This window comes from Leptonychotes weddellii, chromosome 3 (assembly GCF_054177405.1).
Source record: "Leptonychotes weddellii isolate Sample4059 chromosome 3, ASM5417740v2, whole genome shotgun sequence".
Taxonomy (NCBI): domain Eukaryota; kingdom Metazoa; phylum Chordata; class Mammalia; order Carnivora; family Phocidae; genus Leptonychotes; species Leptonychotes weddellii.
The window spans coordinates 26454568-26467525 of record NC_138371.1 but is presented as its reverse complement, the minus strand read 5'-3'; the positions used below and the strand labels follow the sequence as shown (position 1 = coordinate 26467525).

Sequence of the window (12958 nt, the reverse complement as noted above, 5' to 3'; positions counted from 1 at the left end):
TGGACACTGGAGTAATTTAAAGACATCAAAGTTGAATGCAGCTTACCTTTAGGAAGTAGACTTAGCAATAGTCTACTGACAAGCTGAACTTGGTCCGCTAAGTGGACAATCCAGGTGACTGGTTGCAAAGGGGACTTGTACTGTTGGGGTGAGATTTGCCCACTTTGGGGAGCAACAGGTAAGAGAAAATGCATGTTGTCCAGCTACATGTAAATGAGGGTCAGTTTTGTGTCTTCTTAAGGGTGTTAATATTGAGTCTTCTAAAACATGCCACAGAGAACAATACAAATTATAATTAATTGTATGTACCACTGTAACCATTAATTCACCGTTTTTCACTGAAGAACTTTTTTACAATGAACTTCACGCTTGCAAATATCAGATTAACCTTCTACGTGCTGCTCTTCATGAAAAACTATGCAATTGATGATATGGAATAGATCAAAGACTGACCAGTAGTTATGTATTTTGAGAATATACGTTTTCTTAATAGATATTGATGTGATCCTTCTGATACAAATGTGACTTTATTCTTTTGGGGTAAAAGTTGAGCATGTTTGAGTTGAATTAGAGTAGAAATGTGAAGATTTGAAAAATAAAATGATAAGTTTAAAATACCTTACTTAATTAATTTGTGGAAATAATTTTCTCAAGAAAATTAAATTATCAAAGTTAACTGAAGAAAGCATTAATAGACGATTAGTTTTGAAGAAAGGGAAAAATTTATCTAAATATTATAAAGGCTCCAGTGTCCTAGGGTTTTACTCTTAAATTCTGGCAATTGTTAAGAAATAAATAGTTCTGGGGCACCTGGATGGCTCAGATGGTTGTGCGACTCTTCATTTTGGCTCAGGTCATGATCTCAGGGTCATGGGATCGAGCCCTGCTTTGGACTCTGTGCTGGGCGGAGAGTCTGCTTGTGGATTCTCCCTCTCCCTCTCCCTCTGCCCCTCCCCCTGCTTGCGCGCTCTCTCAAATAAATAAATCTTTTAAAAAAATAAATAGTTCTTATCTTAGATAAATTGCTTCAAACACAAGAGAAAATGAAAAATGAGTAGCGGCTAAAAATGCTCAAAACTGACAAGACAGTGTTGAGAGAGAGAGAGAGAGAGACAGAAAGAGAGGCTATTTTGACTCATAAATGTTGAGATTCTAAATAAAAAATAAGCAAAGCAAATTTAAGTTGTATTTAAAGAGTGATCCACTACGAACAAATATAGCTGTTGGTTTCAGCAATGCCAGGAATGTTGACTCTCAGGGAGTACTGGTGCTGTACTCCCAATGAGAGAAAACATGAGATCATTTCAAATGAGGCTAAAAAAGAGATTGAAAATAAATAAATTCAAAATCACTTCTGATTGCCTATTTCCACAAAAAAACGTAAAAGGAATAGAAAAAGAAAATGACTTCCGTCAAATTAAAAGGAATTTCAACCCAACAACTAACACCATCATATTTAATGGAAAAGTGTGAGAGAAATGCCCTCATTAAATCTCCTCCCATTTAAAGTAAAAGAAGCTGCCCCGTCATCTCTTGCATTATTCAGTATTGTTCTGGAAGATCTGGATTCTCTCAGGAATGAAGACATGCAGTAGACATGAGAGACTTAAATGTTGGAAAGAAAGAGACCAAAATACCTTTTTCCCTCCAGACTGCATGATTGTTTAGTTAGAAGAAAGAGAGTCGAACTAAACTAGTATTTGAAATTATTAAAAGAGTTCAGACGGGTTTCTCTTTATAAGAAAACTATTCAAAAATCCACAACTTTCCAATAGACCATCATCAGTAATTAAGAAAAAGGTGCAATGGGAAAGGTCTTTATTCAAAATAAGAACAATACGCATAAAAGAGCCAGGTGCCCTCAGTGAGAAACCTAGACTGTTAAGAAGTAAGCCACATACAGCCCTTACTGACAGATATTTGCACCTCAAAATAGAGGTTTGATGCAAATCAAACCAAAATGCTAGTAAGATTAACTTGGCATCTTAGAAATGATTTTAAAGTTCTTCTAGAAGAATAATTGTTTAATAATAGCTAACACTTAAAAAAATCAAAATAACAATGATGTCAGCAAGACACCAGAAGAGGGAGCCCTAGACCCTCCTATCCACCATCCCACCCCAGCCACACAGATTAAACATTGCTTCAGGGGCACCTGGGTGGCTCAGTCGTTAAGCGTCTGCCTTCAGCTCAGGTCATGGTCCCAGGATCCTGGAATCGAGCCCCGCATCGGGCTCCCTGCTTCGCGGGAAGCCTGCTTCTCCCTCTCCCACTCCCCCTGCTTGTGTTCCTGCTCTCGCTGTCTCTCTGTCAAATAAATAAAATCTTAAAAAAAAAAACCAAAACATCGCTTCAATTCTGCTTCTGCCTGGGGAAGTGAGGGAAGGACTGGGCCGTATGTCCAAGTTCTGATTTTACTGGGGCTTGCCTGAAAAATTGAAAAAGGTAGGAGTAGGGTAATAACCTCACCTTCTAACATGCATCAAAATAAAAGCCAGGTAGATTTAAACGTTAAATGTCCAAAATAATCAAGCCACATTAATACAAAAAAAAAATCAATCCATGTTACAGCAATACAGCTGAAGGCTAATTTGATTTTTTTTTTAAGGCAGAAAATTTTCCAAGCATTGAACTGTGTAAGAAGTCAGAAAGGAAAAGGTTAATAATGTTTTCATAGGAATTAAAAATGTCTATATAGCAAGTCACATTATAAATTAGACTAAAAGGAAATAACCATGAAGAAAGGTTTCCCATAGCTAAAGTTTTAGAAGTTCAAATACATTAACAAAACAAACTGATGCATCGGTAAAACTGGGCAGAGGACACTGACAGAAGAGCAAATACAATTGCCTTCTAAATGAAGAAGAAATGGACATTAAGGCAAATAAAATATATTCTGCTCATAAAAGTAACAAAATTCAAAATTTGGTGACAGTAACAAGTTATAAGTAGCAGTAATAAGGATCAAGAGAGATAGTGACTTGAATTCACTGGGAGCCAGTTTGGTGTATCCTTTCTAAACAGTAATTTTGCAGTAAGTATGAAGAGTCTTAAATATATTCCCACTTCTCATTCTAGTGATGACACTTAAAGAAATATAGCTTACCAAACTATTTGGGGAATCACATACAAAGAATTTCAATAGTAAAATTTTAAATTTTAGCAAAAATTGGAAATAATTCGAATACCCAACAACAGAAGAGGGGTTAAATAAATAATGTTACATCTGTTTAAATAGAAATTGCACAACAATGTGTCTGAAGAATTGTAATGGCAATGGGAAATGCTCACAATAAAACTTACACTGACACAGAACTGTATCAACAATACATTCTGCAGTATGACGCGAACTATATCAAAAGTATTTGCAGGGAAAGAAGTACACCAAAATATTAACATATTAATATTAAAATATTAATATTAGTAAAGAGTACATTTGTCATGATGGGCACTGAGTAACGTATAGAACCGTTGAATCACTATGTTGTGATTCAACACCGGAAACTAATATAACTCTGTATGCTAACTATACTGGAATTAAAAGAAAAAAACTTAATAAAAATATTAAAATCATGGTTATATCATGGTTTGTAATTATAATTTTGTTCTTTGATCTTTGCTGGCTTTTCCAAATTTTCTGTAATAATATGTGACATGTTATGATTAGAGATAAAAAATTATTTTAAACAATATTTTCTTTGATTGCATTAACATCTTGAAAATATTCCGCACACCACACTGATTCTCACTGCATCCTTACAAAGGGGCCCAGATTGACTACGCATTGGTTCCTTTCCCTTTTGGACTCACCTGATGATGTGGGCTGCTCCTATCAGTTCTCTGAGCCCAAGATACCGTTGGAGATACTTGTTTGGAAGCCTCTATGGCTATTTCCACTGGTCTAGTCCGACTTCCATATATTGGTACTTCAGGGCTACTGTACTGAATAGAAATCCTGTGTAAAGCAGAGTTTTATAAGACAATGTAATAATATTTAATTATCGGGTATGACATTGAGGAAAGTCTTTTTGGAAAATGTTAAATCATATATTAAATTTGATATTCAAAATAGCATTAAAGTAGCATGACTTTTTTTTTTTTTCCTGTGCTTTTTCCCATACAACTACTTAGGTAGAGAACAATCAGCCAGTAATGGAAATGGGGATTCTATTTCCTGCCCTCCTTCTTGACAATCTAGAAATGAGAATGCAAAGAAATTTAGGGACGACTGCACAAAATCCCCCAGGTCATTCTGTTCAGGTCAGATACTAGGGGTTCTGAGCACAGGTGTGTGCATAATTATTGTGTCATATTGGAAAGAACATAGAATAGAGCAATTGGTTTAAGGTCAGGCATATTCCATTTTATACATTTCCATTTAGTTTCATTCCTTTATTCAAAAACTATTTTAAAGCATCTCACCATCTTGAGTTATTGCAGATAAAAGATGAAAAATAAAAGCAGAGAACTCCCCACTTGCAGAGACTTCACATTTAATGAACAGATGAACATACGATTGTTATTGACATAATGTGATCTTATTTCTACAGAACGTGATGAGCGCACAGGGTGAGAAGTGATTACTGTGTGGTACACTTAATTATGTGTTTAAGCAGTGGGGCATTTGGGGATAACCCCTAACTTCTCTGTCACACAACTTTGAGTGATGCACTCTCTTCCTCCCCTGTGTGAGATCATTTTGATACCTTTGGGTTTTTCCATACTGTTTTCTGTACTCATACAAACATCAAATATATATTGAATTTGTTTTTGGAACAAAAATGACATTTTATGCACACTACTCTGCCACTTGCCCTTTTTGCTAACGGATGATGATGAATGCCCTCTAGTATCATAGATAGGTGCTTAAATTTGTTCATCGAAGTGGATTCATTATATTCTGTTGTTTGCCTGTATCATGTGTGTTCCACCATTTTTCTACCGGTGGACCCTTAGGTTCTTTCTGGTTTATTTCCCCACCCCTCCAGTGCTATCATGTGTGTCCTTATTTACTATGTGGTGGTGCTTTCATTCCCATAGGACCATCCCCTTCAGTACTCAAACATGCTGTTACTTTTCCTATCATAACAAAACATCCCCTTCATGTCAGGTTTGCTGCCACCTACACTATCCCTTTGCTCCCTCTACTGTAACAAATCCTGGGAAGAATTGTATTTGGTATCTTCAATTCCTCAGCTCCCATTATCTCTTAAACCACCTCTGGTCTGATTTTTTTTTCTACTACCGCCGTCCTACCCTGCTCTTTTTGAGGTCATCAATGATTCCCTCATTGCAAAATCCAAAGGCCAATTCTTACTTGCCCTAGCAACAGCATTTGACAGAGTAGACCACGCCCTCCTCCTTAAAACACTTTATTTACCTACCTTCCATGATCCCTCATTTTCTTGGTTTTCCTCCCAGAACTTTCATCTTTCTTGTCTCCCCTGCTGGCTCTTCTTCTGCTCTCCAACTTTGTAGTGTGGACTGCTGTAGGACTCAATCCTCTATTCTCCTCTCTTTCCTGTCTACACTCTCCTTGGTGATCTCATACAATCTCATGGCTTGAAGAGTCAACAACTATCTCTGTCAACAAATCCCAAATTTGTACCTCTAGGAGACTTTCCCCCAAATTCCAGCCATGAATGGGGAATGGCCTATTCAACATCTCCATGTGATGTCTGAGATATCTTCATCTTAACATATCCCAAACTGAACTGATTGTTCCTCCCAAATCTGCTCCACCTACAGTCTCCCCATTTCAGATGACAACTGCTTTCTCCTTCTGCTTACTATAACACCACTATGACCATATAGATTAGTATAGATACAAGAATTGACCCATAGATCTGAGGATGAGAATATAAATTATCTTGATCCAAGTATACAAGGAAATCTAATATGTGACAAAGTTGGTATTTTAAATAAGTGGGGAAAAGATAGCATAACTGGCTATGCATCCGAAAGAAAGCAAAGCCAGGCCCTTGCTAAAATGAATTCCAAATGGATTGAAATTTAAACTCAACATTCAAAATAGAAACACTAGAAGAACATTTAGAAAGCTATTATGTGACCTTGCTTCTACTCTTGCCCCCACGCCTGCCTTCCCTCTAGACTATTCTCAGCATCTCCTCTTTGTTGCACTCTGCCACATGGCTTCTGCCAGTATGCCAAGCATACTCCCACTTTGAACTGCTTGTCTCCTCAATTTGCAGCAGGCTTTTCTCAGATACCTGTATGACTTCCTCCCTCACCTCCTGCAAGGCATTGTTCAAATGTTACATCTCACAGAGGTCCACTATGACCACCCCATATAAATAAATTTGCTGTCAATTCTTCCTCTAAATCTTGATACCTCTTACCTGGTTCTTCTTTTTTCTTTTACTTTAGTATTTATAACTTCTAATGTACTATATAATTCAATTATATGCTTATTTTTCATTGTCTGGTCTCCCCACTAGAATGAAAGCTCTATGAAGGCAGAGATCTTTGTCCCATTGTCCCTGACATATCCCAAGTGCCTAGAAAAGTGTTGGCTAAAGATTAATTGAATGAATAAATGAATGAATATTGTTCAGATTATTTTCTGAAACATCTATAGCTACTTGTACTCCTATTAAATTTCAAGAACATCTGTTGTCTTCCATATTCACCAGCACTGGATGTTGTTATTCCTTTAATCTCTGTCATTCTGATACATAAAAGGATGAGAGCTCATTACTCCTTTAATTTGCCTTTTTCTAACCACTAGTGAGGTTGAGAACATTTTTGTGTGTTTAATGGTCATTTGAAATATGTCTTCTGTGGTTGCCTATTTATGTATTTAGTGTATTTTTCTCCTCACTCTCTTCCTCATTCTCCTCTTCCTCATTTTGCCCTCCTCCTTCTTTTTGAGTTTTTCTTATCAATATACAGGGGCCTTTCTATAATGTAGTTTGTTTTATTAGAGAAAATATTTTTCTAAGTTTCAGGTTTATCTTTTGATTTTCTTTATATCATTTACCACAGGAAAATGCATGTTATCCTATATATCTGTGTATTATTACTTCACGATTCCTTGTTTTTCTGTCTTGCTTAGGAAGATCTCTTCCAACCCCAGGTTTACTATTTTTAAACTGTTTTTACATTAAAATTTTGAACAGTTTGGAACTTAGTTTATGGGGTGAAATAAGGGCCAGTTTGTTTTCTTTCAGTTGGATAGCCAATTATGTATCCTTTTTTTGGTGAATCAAAACACCACTTTATCATATGTTGGGTTTCCATTTATGCTTAGATCAATCATTAAATTTTGTGTTCTTGTCCTCATATCTACATGTCCATTCCATTTTTTTTTAGAGAGAGAGCAAGCGGGGAGGGGCAGAGGGAGAGGGAGAGAGAGAATCTCAAGCAGGTTCCATGTTCAGCCCAGAGCCAGATGCAGGGCTCGATCCCATGACCCCGAGATCATGAACCGAGCTGTAATCAAAAGTCAGATGCTAAACCAATTGAGCTACTCAGGTGCCCCCCACTCCTTTTTTATATAAATACTATTTGGTCCTAGTGGTCTATAGTAAATTTTAATATCTGTTGAAGAACTTTCCTTCCCATTATTCTTCGATTTCATAATTTTAAATATTCTTGTACAATTTATTATTCCAAAAATGTCTTCAAAATCATTTTATCCTATTTAAAGAAAATGATTCTATTTGGAAATGCACTTAGTTTAAATACAGGTGGTTCTCATTATTGATGGCCATTATACTCTACATAGTCATTGTTAACAACAAATTAGGGAAAACTGACCCATTGCTCCAACGGGAAATACAGGGTTAGGTCCTTGCTAGTCTCTGGTCAGATCGTTTTTGTCATCCAATCAATATATAACTTTGTTTTATGTGTGTCTTGTATATGGACACCTTATTTAATACATATTGTCAATTCATTCACATGGAACTTATGGTCAACAGCACTATAACTTATGCCTGAACAAAGGTTATTTAACATACGTATTTTCTTGTTAAGGCACATCATAGCCTTCCTGTGCTTAGGAACAGCAGACAACATTTCAGCACGATGTTTGGGGGCGATTTGCAATAGTAAAATCACCATTGAAAAGCACAAAAATGTGAAAGGACGTGTTTATGGTATGAGAGTTGAAACAAGAAGGCAGAGTGACTCTTGACCTCAGCTGTGCATCAGGCAGTTCAAATTTTTTGCCACTCTGTGCCTGTCTGCAGATGACCAGGAAAACATCACAAGTATTGATTTTAGGGTTATAAATAAATAAATAAATTTTACTTATTATAAATAAATAAATAAATATATTAATAAATTACCATGAGTAAGTGCATTCATAAATATGGAATCTGTGAATAATGAGGATCAACTGTGTTAATTTTTGGAACATGGAAAATTCTTATGCTAGAGTCTTTTCTTTCAGGAATTTGGTATGTTTCTCCTTTCGTTCAGGTCTTATTTTCTGTATTCTGAAATATAGTTTCTTTAATGTGGCTTTTGTATCCTTTTTGCTAAGCTTTTTTCCCCAAGTTTCTCTTTAAAATAATTTTTACAGCTACTGTAAAGGGATTTTAATAAAATTTCACTTCACTATGATAGCTATTGCTATCACTTGACTGAGTGATACCACACACTTGACTGAGGACTGATAGCTATTGCTATCATAGTGAAGACCTACTAATTTGTGAGTATGTATTTTATTTCCCACCACTCAAAGCCTATTAATTCTAGTAGTTTTTGCTAGAGCTACTTGAGCTTTCTTGGGTATTTACAATCATGTTAGCTGCAAATGAAAGTAATTTTGTCTGTTTCACTGTTTTAATTTTCTTTGTTATATTTGCAAGAACTTCCCAGAGTATTTAATAACAGTGGTGATAACTGGCACCTGACTTTCATGTTTTTTGTAAGTGAAAATGTTCTCAGTGTAAACCATTATATGTAAAGTGAGTGAATCCACATTAAAAGGAGGAGGCTTATTACCTTGCAGAATATTTGCTGAATCAGTGAATGAATTTAGTATCATCACTTGGCAAAATCGTGAATCCCTTAGAAGATGGTCAGTACTAATGTGTCAACTTAGTAGATATTAGGGATGTGTTTTTACCTCTTCCACATTGTTAAATAATAATGTTCCACATTCCTTTCTCCTAGATCGGACACTAATCAGAATTTCTGAACTCATTCATATCTAGGTGAAATTGAAAATTATTACATAAGAATTTTACTTTGGGGAACACTGTTGTACTCAGGTGGACAGAGTAGAACACATTGACATTTAAAAAACCTTTAGCTTTGCATAGCACTTGCAATTTCCTTTCCTCCTCTTATCTTTACTGATACTACTCTGGGAGAAGGAAGGACAGGTTCTCTCTATTTTCATGTGAAGAAACTGAGTCACAGAAACATGAAGTGACTTCCCCAAGGCCACACACTTGACTGAGGACTGAAATTCTCAATCGAATTTCACTACCTTCTCCCAACACTGTGTAATCCCTCCTTTGACACTTTCCCATGCTCCATTCTAAAAGAGTTCATGACCTACCTTGTTACCTCCATCAATCCCTTCATCACACATCCATCATTGTATTATTCAGTCCATTAGCCAATCATTCAATAAACATTTATTGAGCATTTATCAAATTTAGACATTTTTATAGATTCTGGAAATACAGCTGGAAACAATAAAAGGTTCTCCACCCTCACCCCTGAGCTTACATCATAGTAAACAAACAAAAAATAAAAGTAAAATATATAGGGTGTCAGGTGCTGATGAAATGCTCTGAAGAAAAATAAAGCAAGAGAGGAGGATTGGGAGTGCCAGAGTGGGGACAGGGGCTGAAATGTTGAGTAAGTAGTCAGGCATGGCCGCGTGGATGAGATGGCATTTGAGCAAAGACCTCTGTGGGTCTTTATTATTATTATTATTATTTTTTTTTTGAGAGAGAGAGAGAGAGAGCACGTGCATGCGAAGGGGGGAGGGGCAAAGGGAGAGGGAGAGAGAGAGAGAATCTTGAGCAGTCTCTATGCCCAGTGTGGAGCCTGATGCAGGGCTCCATCCCATGACCCTGAGATTGTGACCTGAGCCAAAACCAAGAGTCGGAAGCTTACCCTACCGAGCCACCCAGGTCCTCCCCCTTTATAGGTCTTTAGGAGTGAGGCTCAAGCCATGCAGTTAGGTGGGCTAGGGTTACTTCCTCAAAGTAAAGGTTTAAGTCTTAAGAGGGGAGGATCTGGCTTAGTCTTGAAGGAATGAGGGGCTGGATCACAGATGATGTGGGGCTGGGGAGATGAAACTGGAGAGGTTTCAGGGGGGCCCAAAATATGCAGAACTTTTCTAAGTCATTATGACTTCTAGTTTTTAGCTTAAAAACAATGGGGAGATAATGGAGGGATTTAAGGCATGGGAGTTTGGGGGAGGTGGGCACATGAGGGATGCCATCATATTTGTACTTTTAAAACATCAGTCTGGCTTCAGTGGCCAAAAGAAATCAAATTAAGAGTATGGATCTTTGCATTTTAAGTATGAGAATGTAGGAATTTAGACAAGATCTCAAGTATTCAATAAATCCAGATGACTAGTTGACACATTGTATTGTTCCTTTGCTAGGGAAAGGTGAGATCTGTCTGGAAGAAGACAGATGAATTGGTACCTGATATTTTTGTTCTTATTTTTAAATTCCTTGTACTATATTAAAGATATACATCAAGATGATACTCATATTCTGTAACTTTAAAGACATATTGATAACAACCTGCTAGGTAAATGTGACGTAGGCATAATAAATGGCACCTGATCATAATGTCAACATACACTTTTTCTTTTAAAGAGCTATAAAAACATATCTAGGTTGGGAAGTGACAAAATGACCCTAAAAATAAGGTCTGGGATTGAGATAGAAATATGCTGGTGGGTGTCTGAGGAAAGATTAGAAATTACAAAAGAAATTAGTATGTATCCGAATACCATTCTGATTTAAATTGATCTCTTCTACTCTCAGTAGATAAAATGGGAGTGAATTAATAATTCCGGAGCTTTTTCCTCCCCAAAATTTGATGATCATAAGCCCACAGAAACAGTATCTCTTTGCTTTATTTTCTACAATTTTAAATTTTGAAGAAGTGGTTATTTCCAAAATTAACATCACAAAGACTTTTGTAGAGAAGATTTTATTTTTAAGTAATCTCTACACCTAATGTGGGGCTCGAACTCACAATGCACAAGATCAAGAGTTGCATGCTCCACTGACGGAGCCAGCCAAGTGCCCCCATCACAAAGACATCTTTAGGCTGGTGATCTTTAGGTAAGTGATGGGTGACCTCATATACCAGTGGTGCTGGGGTGTGTTTTGGGTTAACCCTCTGGAGCACAATTTGGTGTTCTGAATTTTGAGAGTTAACGAAGTTCACAACTTTTTATCCAATGATTTTATTGAAGTAAATTTATCTTAGTAAAATATTAAAACTATAGGAATATGCATGTATAGGGATGCTGACTACAGAATTTCAGGGGGCAAATTTTAAAAATAACCAAAATGTTCAATGATATAAAGGATTGCTTGTATATTATGATACTTCCTTATAAGGATGAGTGAGGTCATTAAAAATAATATTTTGGAAACTGATGGCATGGGAAACACCCTCCATTTAGAAAAGAAAAGAAGAATGAAATATTGTATCTACTGCATAATTCCATTTTTGGTAATACTAACGTGACTAACACTCATCTGTGAGTGATGGGATTCTGAGTGTCTTTCTTTTCCTTTTTTTAATAAAAATAAAGTATTCATTCTAAATTAGGCTTTCAAAAGCAAACCAACAGAAACTAAAGATATAAAAAAAAAACTAGGGATATAAAGCAAAGTCATTTGAATACGTTAATATTAAAAGTCTTCTGTGTTTGATGCTTTAGTTGGAATAATTCTAAATGATGAGATGGGCCGTTTAGAAGTATTTTTGCCTCTTATTCTATTTGAAAATTAAAGCTCATTTCTTGGGGGGGAAGTGCATCTTCAGCCCTGGGCCAGCCCCGCCTCCTGCCTTCTTTCTGATCAGCATTATGAAAGCTTCTGCCTGTGTACAGTGGGCTGGCTGCATCATCAGCACCAGGGCCCTGGGCTGTCGCTCTGCAGGACTGTCACTCACACTCACCTGGCCTGTGTTTTGTTAGCCAGCTCCTTTGGAGTCACCTGGTCCAGCAGCCACCGTCTTCTTGAAGTGTCTTTTCCCCTACTGCGCCCTTGGAGCAGGTTGTTTCTGAGGGTCATGACGAGGCATTTGGTATTCTCCTTTGCTGACATCTGCCGGAATGGCCACCAGTAAAAAGGAGAGTCTTATCCCACTAAACGGGTCTTTTTTCCTCATTTGGGCAAACTGGCCACCATGAAAGTTTCTGGTATTACTTCACTCACTTTTACGTCCTTAGAAAAATCGTTTTCCTTCCTTAGTACCTGAATGTCTTCCCATCCTCTCTGCTTGTCCACAAAGTGTAAGTTACCAAATTAAATACCACTCACCTTACACATTAACCCCTCTTCCTGAGTGCGGTCCATGAACGTGGAATTCTAAAGCGAGAAGGGGTACGGAACAGGGCTAAGTCCAGGGCTGTGAACATTTGGGGTGCGGATTCTCTGCAGAACTGGATGATCACTTGTGGATTTATCTCCAGAAAAATGCTCATACATTTAATTCTGTATAAAATTTCAGTGGATTCACAGACCACCTGAAGTTCACCCATCAACCCCACATTAAGAACCTTTGCCAAAAGGAACAAAAGAATGAGATGTCTTATTAAAAGATTTTCAGCCCTTGAAATCTAAAGTGTAATAACAAAGTGACCACACGGTGTCAGTCTAACATCAATAAGCCCTATTCCTCCCCAGGTTTTTAAAACAGGGAGCTGATGGGCCAATGAACCTGAGCATCTGGGTTATTTAAGTTTAGTAAAACAATGCCCACTGGGGATTCT

The 12958-nt window shown here is 37.1% G+C and overlaps 1 protein-coding gene across 1 annotated transcript in view; it reads right to left on the bottom strand.

The window, feature by feature from the left end:
* Window positions 1–12958, bottom strand: part of DYTN (dystrotelin) — a 48913-nt gene that overhangs the window by 15448 nt on the left and 20507 nt on the right. The window contains exon 9 of the mRNA XM_006737951.2: window positions 12142–12290. Coding sequence (XP_006738014.2) covers window positions 12142–12290 — 149 coding nt within the window. The remainder of the gene's footprint in view (window positions 1–12141; window positions 12291–12958) is intronic.